At 46.0% G+C, this 17242-nt stretch overlaps 1 protein-coding gene across 2 annotated transcripts in view; it reads right to left on the bottom strand.

The window, feature by feature from the left end:
- The window catches only part of MAP3K6 (mitogen-activated protein kinase kinase kinase 6), a 101330-nt gene that overhangs the window by 61924 nt on the left and 22164 nt on the right, over positions 1 to 17242 (bottom strand). For both annotated transcript variants that reach the window (XM_060257606.1, XM_060257607.1), the window contains exons 3-4: positions 15042 to 15065; positions 10772 to 10959 (exon numbers count right to left, since the gene is read on the bottom strand). In XM_060257606.1, the coding sequence (XP_060113589.1) occupies positions 10772 to 10959; positions 15042 to 15065 (212 nt within the window). The remainder of the gene's footprint in view (positions 1 to 10771; positions 10960 to 15041; positions 15066 to 17242) is intronic.

Here is a 17242-nt window from a genome sequence, read left to right as displayed (position 1 = left end):
TGCAATCTTACCTTGGGACCCTGAGCCAGCACGAATGTGGTTATAGCGGTTCCCAACTTACCAGTGAGGCTGCCGCTGAAGCAAAGGAGTTCTGCTTGACTGCTGCAGATTACACTGTGCTGAAGCTACAACTGGAGTGGCCCCACTTACTCCCCCACCCCCAGCAGCCTTCTGCTCCTCCATTGCACCAGTTGCTCATGGGCTGGATAAGAGCCCTGGATGGACCAGTTCTGTCCCCTGGGCCTTACATCTGACGCTGTGTTCAATACCATAGGGGAGGCACAGGCTGGGCCTCAAAAAGGGTATGGTGTTGTATTCCAGCACCACTTCAAGAACACACAAGGAGCTCTCTCATACTGGATCAAGGATCCATCCATTTCCTATTTGGCACACTGGCTGACCCTGGAAGGCCCAGCAGCAGGGCACAGGAGACCAAAGTCCTTTTGTTGCTTCCCAGCAACTCATCTTCAGAGGTACACGGCCACTGAATATGGAGGCTCCATTTCATCATCAGGGCTAAGAGGCATTGATGGGCTTCTGTTCCACAGATCTCCCTTCTTCTAAAGCCGTTTTGGGGACATCACCACATCCTGCAGTAGTTCAATACGGTACTGTTGGTCTGTGTGAGCGAGTGTTTTGTAAGGGCTGTCCTGAATCTACCACCCACTAACTTCTGTAAAGTTTCCGTATTCTGGGAAAGGGAGAAAAGTTCTCTGTTTTCTGCACACCAACTGTCATTCTATAAACCTCTATCATGCCCTCTTCTAAACTGAAAGCATCATCAGGAAGGCGCACCAATTCCTTTGGCACTTGGTTTCTGCACCCTTTTTGCGGGGGGGGGGGGGGGGGGAGGCAGGATGGCCAGAACTGTACATAGTGCCCCCAAATGCTGCTATGTCACAAACCCACAACTTTTTCTCCATGCCATTTCTCTGGCGAGAAACACGTATTCGGAACTGGAACCCTAATAACAACGCACTTAACTCTGACAAAACTGCCGAGGGCTACCACAACTTCCTGCCACAATTCTGAAAAAAGCAAGGAGGATGTGAACAGTAAGGCTTCTTCCGCTTTTTGGCCTGGTGGAAAGCCCAAGGCCAGAAATGGAGTGCATGACACACAAGTTTGCTTTTTCTTTGGAAGAAGTCTTGGAGCAATAACAGACATTCCTAGGGTGTGGTTTGAATATACCCAACTGATTTCCTCAGAAGTGACATTATGCCATCACAGACTGCTGCCCCATGCGACCCCCACAGGTCTCCCATGTTGCCAGACTAGGCCTGGCAACCCTGAAGCGAGGCTTAACGGGTGCAAATGAGCAATGGAAGCTTCCTATGGCATGGAGATCAAAAATATCACTTGATAAATAACATCCCGTTAAGCCTATACTAAAGGGCAGTACATTTTTTCTTCAGATAGTTGGCAACCCTAGGTACTCTGATGCAGGGAGACAGTAAGGGTGCAGTGGTCAGAGTATTGGCTGAGGACTGGGCAAACCTGGGTTCAAATCCAAACTAAAGCATAGACCTTTATCATGCCCCCCTCGTTAGCTAGGTGATCTTGGGCCAGTCGCACACGCTCTCAGACTCATCTATCGCACAGGACACTTGTAAAGACTGACAGGAAAACCATGTACGCCATCCAGAATGGCACAGGATGAAAAAGTAGATAAGACAGAGAAGTGGTTCCTCTGTGTCATTCATTGCATCCGTAAACATTTTCTTTACATGGAACTGTGACAAAGTGGCGAGGGAACAGATTCAATCCCTGACCTGTTCCAGGTCAAGGAACTTGAGAAACAAGACAACTGCTTTGCCCATTGCTTCCCATCAGAACAGCGAATCCTGGGCTAGACGACCAATGTGCAGCCTCAGTAAGAGGAAGCTACATACTTTTTAGCTGGGTCACTCTGATACAGGCTTAAAGACAGATCTCAACTGAGCAATCTGCCCCTTCTGGAGACTGTCAACTAATAGTTTTAAATTGGTACCCTACTCTTGAACCTCCTTGGGACAGCCAGGGTGTTGGACTAGAATCTGGGAGACCCAGGTTCAAATCTCCACTCAGCCGTGAAAGCTTTGAGCATCCACTGGAGAACAAGGTGGAGTTTAAATGGAATAAATAAGTAAATAAACTTCCTCCATGAGAAACCTAAAGAAACTCAGTGTAAAGGGGGAAATCCCCATTCTGAAGACAACTCAACTCATGGCACTTGTAAAGCTGGGATGTTGCCAAGACTGTTTGGGGTGTTTTAAATTCTCTTGAAAATGGTGTTTTGTGTTTGCTTTTCTATTTCAACATCCAGAGGAGTTCTGTCTGCCCTGACTTTGTTTCCTCCTCTCCTGGAAGGTTCTTAGGTCTGGGTGTGGCCAGAGGTATGAGCCAAAGGCCTTTGAATCTTTGCCTGGGATTTATGACATCCAGCCCAGTGAATGAGGAATATCTAAGGATATCTTGTCTTGTCTTGTTTCAATTATATTCTGGATATTTCAGTAAGCCGCTTTGGGGAGAAAAGCAACATAGAAAACCACAACAACAATCAAACTGAAAACTCCCCAGGTGATTCTACATGAACAACTGTACTCATAATAACAACAAGCTAACATAAAAGTATGCTTCCTTGAAGGAATTTGAACCCTGTGAGCTGATGCAAGAAGCTAAGCATGCACACTCAAATGTGTGATTCCCCTCCAGATATTCCCAGGTGGCCAATGTAAGGCTGTCAGCAAGACCCGAAAATAAAATACAAGCAGGACTACGGATCTGAACCTTGGTTTCCCAGATCCACATCCAGCAGTATTGCTTTTCTGCTGTGGGTGCTATTTGCCTTGGGAGGTATGTCCCACTACCTCAATCAGCTGCAACATTTCATTCAGCCTGTCATCTTCAATCAGACTCAGAACTGTTCCTGCAGGGGTGCAGGACTGCAAATTATTCCCCACATTTTTGTTTTGTTTCTGTGTTTTTCCATTTAAACCTCCCCCCCCCCCCCCCGTCATTTCACCATGCCTTTCCTGTGTTTAGTTGTTCACATAAATGACACCCCACTTTTCCCGTTCAGCCTAACCTCTACCTCACAGGGCTGTTGTGAGGACAAAACACAGGATGCAACACACACTGCCCAGAGGTTCCTGGAGGAAACATAATAAAAGATCAACTGTGCTTCATAAGCAACTTCAAACCATTAATTTCAGATCCTGGCTGGAGCATCCTGGCCTGCCATAATAAGCGAAGTGGCCTGCGTTTAGTCACATATTTAGTTTAATTAAACCATGACTTCATGTGATGTCTAAAGTGGGCCAATAATATTTTACTCACTTTACAACACATTTTTTTAAAAAATGTCAAGGCAGTTGTGTTTTGGTTAACGCTCTGGAAGGTCGTTTTCGCACTCACCTTAATCAGCAGCGACGACCCCCTTCACCGCGCAGGATCTGCGCGGATTTTGCACTAATTGCCGCGGAGCACCCAGAAGAGCCGGAAAGTCCCGGTGCTTTTGCGGCGCAAACGGAAACTGGTTTTTGGCGGTTTCCATTTGCGCTGCAAAAGCGCCGGGACTTTCCGGCTCTTCTGGGTGCTCCGCGGCAATTAGTGCGAAATCCACGCAGATCCTGCGCGGTGAAGAGGGTCGTCGCTGCTGATTAAGGTGAGTGCGAAAACGACCGAAGTGTTCCAGCACTTACCACAGAGCACAAGAACAGCCCTGCTGGAAGAGATCAGTGGTCCATCTAGTCCAGCAAAGTGGCCCTGGAAGGTCAACCAACAGGGCATACATGCCAAAGCCTTTCCTGGATGATGTCTCCTGGCTCTGTTATTCAGAGGTTGATTGTCTCTAAGGGATTGCTGAAGTTTTCAGGACACTGACAGAGTTGCCCTATGCACAGTTGCATCCTACGTCCACTGAAACGAATGGGTTTAGAAGTGTGTAATTCTGGGATTACACTGTGAATAACTGAAGAAGTTATAGGTCATTGAGATGGGAGCCTGGTACAGATCTTCCCAATGCAAACTAAACACAGACAGTTCTAGAGGAAATTATGGTTTTATATGTTTTAATGGTTTAACTGTACTGACATGATGTTGTAAGCCGCCCTGAGTCCGCTTGCGGAGAGGGCGGGATATAAGTTGAATGTAATGGATGGATGGATGGAGGATGGATGGATGGAGGATGGATGGATAGAAGATAGATAGATAGATAGATAGATAGACAGACAGACAGACAGACAGACAGACAGACAGACAGACAGACAGACAGACAGACAGACAGATAGATAGATAGATAGATAGATAGATAGAAGATGGAAGGAGGACGGAAGATAGATGGATGGAGGACGGAAGACGGACAGATGGACGGACGGACAGACAGACAGAGAGGTCAGGAGAATGAACTCACGTCCAAAGAAGAATGAACTCACGTCCAAACACATGGATTTCTGTTGTTTAACTGAGACAGGAGAGACCTCACTTCAAATCCCTACTCAGCCATGACAATCCTTGAGTGATCTTTGGCAAATAATATTTATCATGAGGATTATTAGCCCCTTGGAGGCAGGATGGGATACCAATGTGCTCCAACAATAAATTCCAGCAGCAACCATGAAAACAGAGTTCAAAGGCCCTGTACCTTTAGATTAAGCTGCAAGCTTACTTCTTGAGGGACAAAGTGGTGATGTAGAAGGGAGTCAGGCTCTATCAAGAGCCTCATCAGAAGAGATCTCACATGCGCCAAACACCCTGATTAATTTTTTTAAAATATTTTTACCTCACCTTTCCTGGCCTAAGAGGCACAAGGTGACTTACAAACTGAGGACCCTCAGCACCTCTGGATAGACTAAAAAAAAAGAGGGAGGACAGACCATATTTTTGGATCAGTGTCTCTATTATGCCTTTCCAGAGATATCTTACTAAAAATATGTTAAAAGATTCAAGTGGGTAGCCATGATGGTCTGAAGCAATAGAACAAAGTTTGAGTCAAGTGGCACCTTTGTGACCTTTAAAAGGTGCCACTTGACTCAAACCTTGTTCTAAAATCATGCTAGTGAAATATGTCGACAATTTAGTTACCTACATTTTTGGGGTGGGGGGGTGGGAGGAGAGTTGCAGAAGGGATGCTGCTTCTCGCCAACATTTATTTACTTTGTTTATATGCTACCTTTTTTAGGGCCTGAAATAGCTTATATTGTTCTCCCCTCCTTCATTTTATTCACATAACAACCCTGTAAGGTAGATTAGTCTGAGGGTCGCCCAGAAAGTTTCTGTGGTAGAGTGGGAATTTGAACCTGAGTCCCTCAGATATTAGTCCCATACCCTAATGTCTAAGTGGCACTGGCTTTCTGCACCTGCATGCTATTCTTCCTCCCTTCCTGCAAGCAGCTTAGGGTGACATTACATTGATCTTCTATCAACTTCATTCCCCCAACAACCCAGAGACTTAGATGTGGATGACCCAGAGTGAACCCACCTAAGGGCACCCAGTGAGTTTTTTTGGAAGTGGGAATTGGAACCCACATCTCCCCAGGGTTAGTCCTGAGATGTCAACCATGGAAATTTCCTTGAGTCTCCAATGAGATGACATGAAGATGCCACACAATGAACTGAATCACCTTCTCACACCATTGAGGCTCATTTTGACTCACCATACTATTAGGGCAATTACATTTTGCTAGTGTATCTTTGATAAAGGCGAGATTACTTTCCTGGCTTTTCTGACCTGACTTTTGCTATTGAATATAGTAAGCAGTGAAGAGTCTTTGGAATGTGTCATTGTGTGTGTGTGGTCCTCACTATAAGAACATAAGAGAAGCCATGTTGGATCAGGCCAACGGCCCATCCAGTCCAACACTCTGTGTCACACAGTGGCAAAAATTTTTATATATATACACACACTGTGGCTAATAGCCACTGATGGACCTGTGCTCCATATTTTTATCTAAACCCCTCTTGAAGGTGGCTATACTTGTGGCCGCCACCACCTCCTGTGGCAGTGAATTCCACATGTTAATCACCCTTTGGGTGAAGAAGTACTTCCTTTTATCCGTTTTAACGGTGGTATTACAAGCACATGGTGGTATTACAAGCACAGGCATTTTTATCTGTGAACCTGGGAAGGCACACATTTTCCAAGAACCTGGGAAGGCACACATTTTCCATCAACCCCTGGAAGATACTGAGAGGCGGCTGAGCATTTCCTTTGCAAATAGAAGGCCCCAGGGCCAATTCCTGGTATCTCCAGTTACCTTGGACAGCAGTTATTGCGAAAGACCTTTCTCAGTCTAAGACCCTGGAGAGCTGCTGCCAGTCAGAGTTGCCAATAAAGAACTTGATGAACCAAGGGTCTGACTCAGTGGAAGGCAGCCTCGTGTGATGTTCTTCCAGAGAACTCAGAAGGAATCAAGATAATTTATCCCTCCCCACATACAGCTAAAAATATTATCGTCGTCAGCGATAGGCTGTTACCAGAATTCTAAGAACCTTCCTGGCAAGGATTGCGTCACTTGTAAATAAGGAAATCTTGGTATCTTTCACGGCATCTTGAATGCCTCCGCTTTCCAGTTTAAAAGGGTGGGGGGACTGAGAGAAGGAGAGAGAGCAGCACTTCCTTGTTGTTCCAAGGGGGCCCTCCAATGAAGCTTCCAACACACAGGGGAGAGCAGCATGTTTACACTCAGGACAGCTGATCGGCAGCCTCGTCTCTTATCAACCGGGCTTGTTATCTGCGGTGCTGTTCTCTCTAAATACAAGCGTTTCTGCCGCAGATGTCTGCATCTGAGCTACTGCGGTAGTTAAGAGTGTTGGATTAGAATCAGGAGAATTAGGTTCAAATTCCCACTTTGCCATGAAAGCATTGCTGGGTGACACTGGGCCAATCTCTCTCCTTTAGCCTAATGTATCTCATGGGATTTTTGTGATGATAAAATGGAGAAGGGGACAATGTTGTCATCCATTTTGGGTCTCCACTGGAGAGAAAGGCAGGGCACAAATAAAGTACATAAATCCCTTCCCCCAATTAATTCCTGGGTTCATCTGGGTACTCTTCTGCAAGTCTTAACTGGAACACAACCACTTCAAATTCAGGAAGATTCTGGGACATAAAAACACCCTCAAGCTCAACAATGCAGTGGCCGTAGAAGGTGCTCGGTTTTGACCCAGTCAGCAGCGCCAAGAAGGGATGAGGTTCACCCACCACCTCTCCTTTGGGATTGGAATTTCTGGTTTTCGAAGAACAAGCATTGATCCATATATGATTTTTTTTCCTGAGGCTCCAAATAAGAGTTCTGTAAGATATATAACGTTGAGGAAGTAGCGTCGAAACCGGCTGTGAAACCGGACGGCGTGTGAGTTTTTTTCATTGTTCTGTCTTCATATGCACAAGTGAAAGTGACTTTCGCCATTTAAAGGAAGTTACAGACGCCTGCGGGACCATCGGGCTGCTAAAGAAAGTCAAACCGTGGGAGCAACAAAGCATAGCGCTATTGAAGCTCCAAAGCGGTGAAAGTTTAGAGACCGCCACTTTATTTCTCTTTCAGTTTCTCTAGGAGAAGGAAGCATTTATATGGGACTGTGATTGATTATTCTTATATGTTTATGCTACATGAAATTTTGGAAATATATAAAAAGTGCATCAAACTGTATATTATAGAGAATGATTGAAGTTCTCACCTTTTCAGCAGTATGTTTGCTTGTTCTATTTGCTTGCTGAAACCCTCATCAATATTGGGAGATGTTGCAGGGCAGTGTCAATGGAGAGCAGGGTTTAGAGAACGATTATTATCATATGGCGTCGTTGTGTGTGGTATAACCAGGTGATCTGAAGATTGGCTGCCTTAAGTACTAGCTCCTTTTAGCATTATGCACCATTAGGTGCCAAGCTAGACTTATTTGGGGGGGCTGAGAGAGCTCTGAAAGCTGTGAATGACCTAAGGTCACCCAGCTGGCTTCCTGTAGAGGAGTGCAAAATCTAGATTATTCTGGTTCTCCAGATTAAAGTCCACCACTCTTAACCACTACACAATGCTGGCTCTTTTGGAGAAGGATGCAATGTCACTTCTGAGTGATGCTCTAGACTGCCTCCTCTAGTCTCTATGCTCTCTACCACAGAGACTAAGGAAAATCCCTAGAGGATCATTATGCAGAAATCATTTTAATGTCTGATCCATTCCTCACCCCAAATGGGTAAATGGGAGGTCTAGGTAAGAGTTACCATATTTTTCGGACCATAAGACGCACTTTCCCCCCCCAAAAAAAGTGGGGGGAAAAGTGTGTGCATCTTATGGTCCGAAGGTACGTACCTTCGGGGGGGGGCAATCTGCTGCCTCTTCCTCCGATCCGGCGCTTCCCCCCACGCCTGCTCCATCTTCTTCAGGCAAGCGCTGGGATCGCTCCACGTGGCCCCACCGCAAACCCAGCGCTTCGCAAGCGCCGGCTGCGGAGGGGGCAGCATGTTTCCTCCTTGCCTGTGTGCCTGGCTTCAGCTGTGATGTTTAAAGCAAGCGCTGGGATCGGAGGGGGGAGGGAGCGAACCCAGCGCTTGCTTTAAACATCACAGCTGAAGCTAGGCACACAGGCAAGGAGAAAGCACGCTGCCCTCTCCACAGCCGGCGCTCGCAAAGTGCTGGGTTTGTGGAGGGGGTGGGTGCTTCCTCTTTGCCTGTGTGCCTGGCTTCAGCTGTGATGCTTAAAGCAAGCGCTGGGTTCGCTCCCTCCCCCCTCCGATCCCTGCGCTTGCTTTAAACATCACAGCTGAAGCCAGGCACACAGGCAAGGAGGAAGCACGCTGCCCCCTCCGCAGCTGGCGCTTGCGAAGCGCTGGGTTTGCGGTGGGGCCGCGTGGAGCGATCCCAGTGCTTGCCTGAAGAAGATGGAGCCAGGCGTGGGGGGAAGCGCCGGATCGGAGGAAGAGGCAGCGGATCGCCCCCCAGGAGGAAGGTGCGTCCTATCCTCCGGAGCGCCTTATGGTGCGAAAAATACGGTAATTGGAAAGGAGTGATATTGCTTAGGACTTGGGCTGCATGCTCACTTGCTAGGGATGGGCACAAATGGAGGTTTGTGAAGGTTTGTGGGGTCTCACAAACCATGAACCTCCATTAACCTTTCCATTTAATGAACTGGTCTGAGGTTTGTGGCTCATGATGCAGCACGGCTTGCAAAAACCATTTACAGGGATCCGTTTGAATAGTTTTTGCAGGCCACGTGACTGCCACCGTGGTGCAACTCACAAGTGAACTCAGAAAGTATCGAAATGCCTTCTAAGTTCACTTGCAAAGTCGTGCCACGGTGGTCTTCTGAGTTCACTCTCCAAGTCTCGCCGCCAGCACGTCTGCTGACACGAACCACGTGAACCTCCCAAAGCCACCTGGGAGGTTCATGGGGGCGGGATGGCGTGAACCAAGGTTTACAAACCACGAACCAGGCTCAGTTCATAATGGATTTTGGTTCATGCGCATCTGTAGCGGTTATTTCTTGGCATCCATATTTCTTGGCATCCATTGCTTGCTTACCCTCTACTTTTATAGACAGCCAGTTTGGTGCAGTTACGTGTTTGTTTGTTTGTTTGTTTATTTGATTTATATCCCGCCCTACCCCACCGAAGCGGGCTCAGGGCGGCTCACAGCATAAAAGTTCTAACAATAAAATTCAGAATTAAAATACAATAATAAATTACATAATTAAAACATTAATATCGATGCATCAATCCATATCAGTGTGCTATCTCTAGACTTCCTTCAGTAGTCTCAACACTTCCATGTTGTCCCATGGGACCCTCCAATGAAGCCTCCAACACACAGGCGAGAGCAGCATGTTTACACTCAGGACAGCTGATTGGCAGCCTCGTCTCTTATCAACTCAGCTTGTTATCTGCGGTGCTGTTCTCTCTAAATACAAGAGTTTCTGCATCTGAGCTACTGCGGTAGTTAAGAGTGTTGGATTAGAATCAGGAGAATTAGGTTCCACTCTGAAAGCTGTGCTTGATCTGTGTCAATATGTCAGACCAGGATTGCGGAGACTCAGGTTGTAATTTCCACTCAGCTATGAAAGCTCGCTTGGGCCAGTCACATGCTCTCAGCTTAGCCTACCTCACAGGGTTATCGTGAGCCTAAAACGGAAGAGAGGAAAGGGACGAAAGCCACTTTGGGTCCCCACTGGGAAGAAAAGCGCCATAAAAATGAAATTAGTTATAAACCTCCTTGCCCTATCAAATCAAATCAAATTTTATTCTTGTATCCCGCCCTCCCCCACCAGAAGGCGGGCTCAGGGCGGCTCACAGACATGACACGTCATGATTTAATTAAAACAGATAAACAACATTTTAAATATAGTTCAGTTACATAAATAGATAAAAAATAGATAAAAAATAGGCGCTATAAATTCTGTCATCACAATTTCATACTATCAAACATCAGTTTCAGTTACCCATAAGATGGCTAAAGTTACGATGATTTAATCAGTTTAGTCTGGTCCTAATTCAAATGCGAGCTGAAAAAGAGAGGTTTTGCAAGCCCTGCGGAACTGGTTCAGGTCCCGCAGGGCTCGCACCCCCTCTGGGAGTTGGTTCCACCAGCGAGGGGCCATTAATGAAAAGGCTATTAACACTGATATCCATTATTTTTCCCCCATTAAAGAAAGTTCATTCCGTAAAAGCTGCTCTGAACCATTCCTTCTCTGGAGAAAATGAACGGACATCATTAAATAATGGCACTGATCTTGCACATATGGATTCTCCTCCCATTGCTAGTCTAGTCAAAGAGTATGTGGGGAAAGAGGAGAAAATTACCACGAGTTGGCAGAGGTGCCCTCAAGCAGCTTGGCAAGTTGCTCAGTCAACGGGCCGAGGAAGGCTTCCATATTGAAGTTGGGCTGGTAAAGCTCACTTAAGCACATCATCATGCCGGAGTCACAGCAGAAAACCTTGTTCTGAGTTGTCACCACGTAAGGGATGAAAGTGTAGCTGCAGTTGCAGTCCTGAAAGAACAGTAGATGAATTGGCCCCATAAAACAATCTTTGGAAAAGCATTTTTAAATATGCAGGATCCAACCTGTAAATGGATGACTACATTGGGTTGGATCCAAAGGTGCCTTTCTACCCAGGGAAGAATCTTCTGCTCACCTTGGGATCCCACCCATTAGTATAGCATTAATTTTGTTTCATCTTCTCCATATTCTTCTCCTTTGTTACTTACAAACTAGATAACAGGCTTCTTAGTGACAGGGGTTGGGGAGACAACCCCAGGCCACCCCTGCCCTGCCCTTCTTGGCCCCTCACATTGTCTAGCCTAGCATCCACCAGGCCTAGGGGGGCACAGATGCACCTTATAAAGATTCTCACACCTGCCAGCTGATCAGTGGCACCTGACCCTTTAAGAGTCAAGCAGTCCCTGAGCTAGGGTTGCCAACCTCCAGGTGGTGCAGGGAACAAGGTATACACCTCTGTGAAAAACCAGCCTCAAAAAAATGTAACAAATATTTATAAATATAGAAACCAAGCATATAAAGTGAAATTAATAATGAAATAGACAAAGACCACGTTGACACTCATATATGAACATATGAAGCTGCCTTATACTGAATCAGACCCTCGGTCCATCAAAGTCAGTATTGTCTTCTCAGACTGGCAGCGGCTCTCCAGGTTCTCAAGCTGAGGTTTTTCACACCTATTTGCCTGGACCCTTTTTTGGAGATGCCAGGGATTGAACCTGGGACCTTCTGCTTACCAAGCAGATGCTCTACCACTGAGCCACCATCCCTCTTACATATGAAGCTGCCTTATACTGAATCAGACCCTCCTTGGTCCATCAAAGTCAGTATTGTCTTCTCAGACTGGCAGCGGCTCTCCAGGTTCTCAAGCTGAGGTTTTTCACACCTACTTGCCTGGACCCTTTTAGTTGGAGATGCTGGGGACTGAACCTGGGACCTTCTGCTTACCAAGCAGATGCTCTACCACTGAGCTACCGTCCCTCCCTTTATAGGCGAATTAACGCCAAGAAGATGAGAAGAGTAGTCCCAAGTCGCGGCAAAGGTAGATTCTTCTAGGGAGTCCAACGCTCCAGGACGTCTTTGCGAATTTAAAGATGAAAGAATCCAGTGCAGCAGGGCACAAGAAACGAAACAGGGCCGTACTTGATCTCCTGTTTCACTTTCAAGCTTCTACGAGCTGCACAAAAACATAAAAGAATCAGCATCCTAAGGAACAACCATGACCATTTTAAAATATTAAAATGTAGCATTACATATCTTTGGAAAACCATCATACATTTTACAATAGAGCAGAGCTTCAAAGATCTTAACAACAATGTGAGCACTAAAGAAATCATGCTCAAATAAATACATACAGGTGTTTACCAAACGCAGTCAATTAAAGTAATAGACACCCTAGCACAGAAAGTCATCTGGCTTCATGGAAAAACCGATCCTAGTAAATGGCTGCTAAGACAGGAAATGCGATGGATCTTCAAAATTTAAGACTTTGATACCTAATGGACTTAATAACGATTGGGATCTATTGTGTTTCCTTTAAGTGTCTTTTGGGGTTGACTTTGTCATGGTTGTTTCTTAGGATGCTGATTCTTATATGTTTTTGTGCAGCTCGTAGAAGTTTGTAAGTGAAACGGGATCAAGTACGGCCCTGTTGCGTTCCTTGTGTCCTGCTGCACTGGATTATTTCATCTTTAAATTCGTGAAGACGTCCTGGAGTGTTGGACTCCGGAACCTACCTTTGCCATGACTTGGACTACTCTTCTCATCTTCTTGGCGTTAATTCGCCTATAAAGGGACTAATAATAATAATAATAATAATAATAATAATAACAATAATAATAATAAATTTTATTTATATCCCGCCCTCCCCGCCTAGGCAGGCTCAGGGCGGCTAACAACAAGTTCGATAAAATTATGCAATATATAATAAGTTTAAAAACAGCATTTAAATTATACAATAATTTAAAACAACAATATCTAAAACCAGTTCCGATTGTCTAAGCCATTCCATAATGGCCATTCCATGACTTGAGTGTGAATGAGGTCTTTGTCTATTTCATGAGTAATTTCACTTTACATGCTTATATTTTTTTGAGGCTGGTTTTTCGCGAAGGTACACACCTTGCTCCCTGCTCCAGTTTTCCGCAAGTCTCTATTGGTTGCCTAACCTCCAGGCGGTGGCTGGAGATCTCCTGGGATTACAACTGATCTCCAGCAGTTCATCTGGAGATAACGGCAGCTTTGGAAGGTGGACTCTATGGCATTATACCCAAATGAAGTCCCTCTCTTCTCAAGGCTCCTCCCCAACATCTCCAGGTATTTCCCAACCTTGAGCTGGCAACCTATCCTTCCCTACCCTGACCCTTGGCCTTTTGACAATCAACTGTCCAACTGGCATCTGTAGGGGCAGAAATTGCTCAAAGGCAATTACTGATCTCTTGCAGGCTTGGCCACACTTCCATGGGGCTTCTGGGTAGAAGGAGGCCACTGAGCATGCCCAGGCAAGGGGCTAAAAGGCTTGAGGAAGGAGGCCAGGGAGGAGAGGGCAGCTCTGGCTCCCTGTTCAGAAGGGAGTAGAGTAGAGGTGGAACAAGGGAGTAGAGTAGAAGTGCTTAACTCCCCCCCCCCCCCCGTCTGAACTCAGGGGAAGGCACTGCAGTAAACCTTGACCCTGGCATGCAATGTCTGGGGCCCGGGATCCTGCATTCGGTTACTGAAATATACAACCAATGACCTGACCCCCACTATACAGATACATAACAAGTCTACCTAATAGGACACAAAGCTAAATATGCACATTGTCTCAAACTGCAGTCTATCAAACTACAGAAAATACAAACACTTAAATCAATGCTGAGTAATGCATTTTACAAAGTGCTGGGGGGGAAATACCGCCTTCCTGAACTAACTGAATCCCTAGAGATGGTACCAGATGCTAATGTAACAACCCATTTAAGGTTTCACTTCTCAAGGAAGCCAAATTGTCCTGTTTGTGGAACTTTGTTCCTGCCCCAAAATCTTGGAACACTTTTCCTCAGGAAGGTCAACTGGGCTTTGACTATTCAGGCATTCTCCAAAGAAGCAACAAAATGTTTTGCCATCTTAAAGCTTTATTTTGAAATGCTTAACATAGTCTACTCTGTTTCTATAATGCTGCTAATACTGTAAGGCGGGCAAGGCAGCTGGCTCCCTTCCTAGAGCATCAGGACCTGGCAACAGTGATTCATGCAACCGTCACCTCGAGACTGGATTACTGTAATGCCCTCTACATGGGGCTGCCTCTGTGCCAAACCCGGAAGCTGCAGCTGGTGCAGAACGCGGCTGCTAGACTGTTGCTGGGGCTCCCAAAGTGGGAGCACATACAGCCGGGGCTGCGTGAACTGCACTGGCTGCCAGTTACATACCGGATTCGTTACAAAGTGCTGGTTATCACCTTTAAAGCCCTATATGGCCGAGGACCTGCCTACCTTAGGGACCGTCTCTCCCCATACGAACCCCAGAGAGCACTGAGGTCAGCAGGGAAGAACCTGCTGACTATTCCCGGGCCGAAAGAGGTAAAACTACAGAGTACCCGTGCTCGGGCCTTCTCTGTTGTGGCTCCACACCTATGGAACCAGCTTCCGGAAGAAATACGGGCCCTGCGAGAATTTGAACAGTTCCGCAGGGCCTGCAAGACCATCTTTTTTCGAATGGCCTTCACCGACTAAAGAGAGAGACTGCTAAGTAAATCCACCATCTGTATAATAGCACTAGCATATTAATATTAATTTTATCGTTTTAGAATTTTAATAGAATTTTAATTAAACTGTTAAATTAGTCTTGTTTAAATATACTGTATAATGAATGTATTGATTTGTGTTGTTAGCCGCCCAGAGCCTGCTTCGGCGGGGAGGGCGGGATATAAATAAAATGATGATGATAAGAATCTGAATGCTTTTAAAGACTCGTGTCTGTTGTTTAAGTAAATAAAGTTATTTAATCGTTTTATGCACCGCTTTGAAATATTCAAAATGCAGCTTATCATTCTTCCCAATAAATAAATAAAATGTCAGAAAAGAAACTAGACTTACAGAATTCTTCTGGAAAATCTCCTCCTAGAAAGGGGGAAAAGAAAACCTTGAAAGGAGGATTATTAAATGTATCGCTGCGTTTACATCTTAAGAAATGGGTCAAGTATAACTTTTCCCCTAAGGCTGCCAATAGTTAGCTTTGTTCTGGAGAGCCAAGGTCAGCTTAACAGAGAGACAGCTGCTCAGTGTGTGTCCAGACTCCAGGCACTCCACTTTCACCTCTGGAAAACAGGTTATGCAGGGTTTTACATAGAATCATAGAGTTGGAAGGGACCTCCAGGGTCATCTAGTCCAACCCCCTGCACAATGCAGGAAACTCACAAATACCTCCCCCTAAATTCACAGGCTCTTCATTGCTGTCAGATCGCCATCTAGCCTCTGTTTAAAAACCTCCAAGGAAGGAGAGCCCACCACCTCCCAAGAAAGCCTATTCCACTGAGGAATCGCTCTAACGGTCAGGAAGTTCTTCCTAATGTTGAGCTGGAAACTCTTTTGATTTAATTTCAACCCATTGGTTTTGGTCCTACCTTCTGGGGCCACAGAAAACGATTCCACACCATCCTCTCTATGACAGCCCTTCAAGTACTAGAAGATGGGGATCATATCACCTCTGAGCCGCCTCCTCTCCAGGTTAAACAGGGCCAGCTCCTTCAACCTTTCCTCATAGGACTTGGTTTCCAGACCCCTCACCATCTTCGTTGCCCTCCTTTGGACCCGTTCCAGCTTGTCTAGATCCTTCTTCAAACGTGGTGCTCAAAACTGAACGCAATACTCCAGGTGAGGTCTTACAAGAGCAGAGTACAGCGATACCATCACATCACGTGATCTGGACACTAGACTTCTGATTTAATCCCTGGCATCTCCAGTTAAAAGGATCAGGTGATACGAAAGACCTTTCTCTGAAATGCTGGCGATTCAGTCAGAGTAGACAAGACTGACCTTGATAGACCAACACTCTGACTCAATCGATGGCAGCTTCACACGCAGAGCATCTGCTTTGCTTGCCGGTAGTCCAAGGTAGTCCCTAGCACCTCCAGTTACAATATCAGACAGTAATAATGTAAAAGATTTCCACCTGAGCCCTAGAAAGCTGCTGCCAGTCAGAGAACACATTAGTCTTGGCAAACCAGTGCTCTGACACAAAATAAGGCTGCTTCATATGTGTCTGTTCATGTTACACTCCACTGGCATAAGACCACGTCTTATTTATTTACTTATCTTATTTATAGCCCACCTTTCCCCAGCAAGACTCAAGGCACGTTGTGCAGATAAGGCAATGTACTCCTACAGCATAAGACATCCATCCATTTAGCCTGCACAACAACCTTGTGAAGTATGTCACATCCTCTGAGGTGTAGCGGGTTGGGCAGGGAGCGTTTACCTATCCTGCTTCCAGTTCAGCCTTCTGTCCTGCTCTATAACCAACTCACAGGAGACTCTGGAAACTTCTACTACAGATCCCTTGATCGCACTAATACACATGGAGAAACAGCCTCAACACCAAACAAAACCGAGGCTGCTCCTAGGCAGACCTTGGGTGCGGTTACACTCACCATTAAATCCATCTGCAACGCGCCTCTATTATAATCCGCGCAACCAATTTTCCGATCAGACAACAGCCAGGCTCCTGTTCTGTCCCATGTGGGTCCCGTCGCTGGTCGATCAGATTGCTCTACCGGACCTCGTTTCATGAGACGTCAATCTGCATTAGCGCAGGCGCAGTGATGCCCGCTATCTGCAGCGCGTCGCTTTTAAATGGGTCGGATCACTAACGGTTTTGCTAGTCCGTTGGCACTACTTTTCCAGCACGAGCACTACGCGTGCAGGAAAAAAGCCAGGAATTCAAATCAGTTCACATCTAGTTCACATCTAGTTTCAAAAGTGAGTTTTGTTTCCGGACACAGGGGCAGGTAAACAATTTATTGAGCCAACATTTGCTCGCTCATTTACTGGCACAGTGATATCACTTGCAGGGGGCTTTGGGAGGGAAGCGGTGGTGCGCTTCCGACGAGTCACCAACGATGGAGCATTCAAACAGAGAAATTCCACTCAGGAACCGTCAGAAGGATTTTGTTCCTGATTTAAAGCAGTATCAAATTAGTCCGCGCCCCAGTCGTCTCAACGCGGGACTCGAACGAGCTAACCACCATTCGCAGATGCTGACGTTTGGACAACCACTTAAAATCCGACATGCCTCCGGA

The sequence above is a fragment of the Heteronotia binoei genome, chromosome 17, assembly GCF_032191835.1.
Source record: "Heteronotia binoei isolate CCM8104 ecotype False Entrance Well chromosome 17, APGP_CSIRO_Hbin_v1, whole genome shotgun sequence".
Lineage (NCBI taxonomy): Eukaryota > Metazoa > Chordata > Lepidosauria > Squamata > Gekkonidae > Heteronotia > Heteronotia binoei.
Note: the sequence above shows the minus strand (reverse complement) of the source record. Positions and strands in the feature narration are given on the sequence as shown.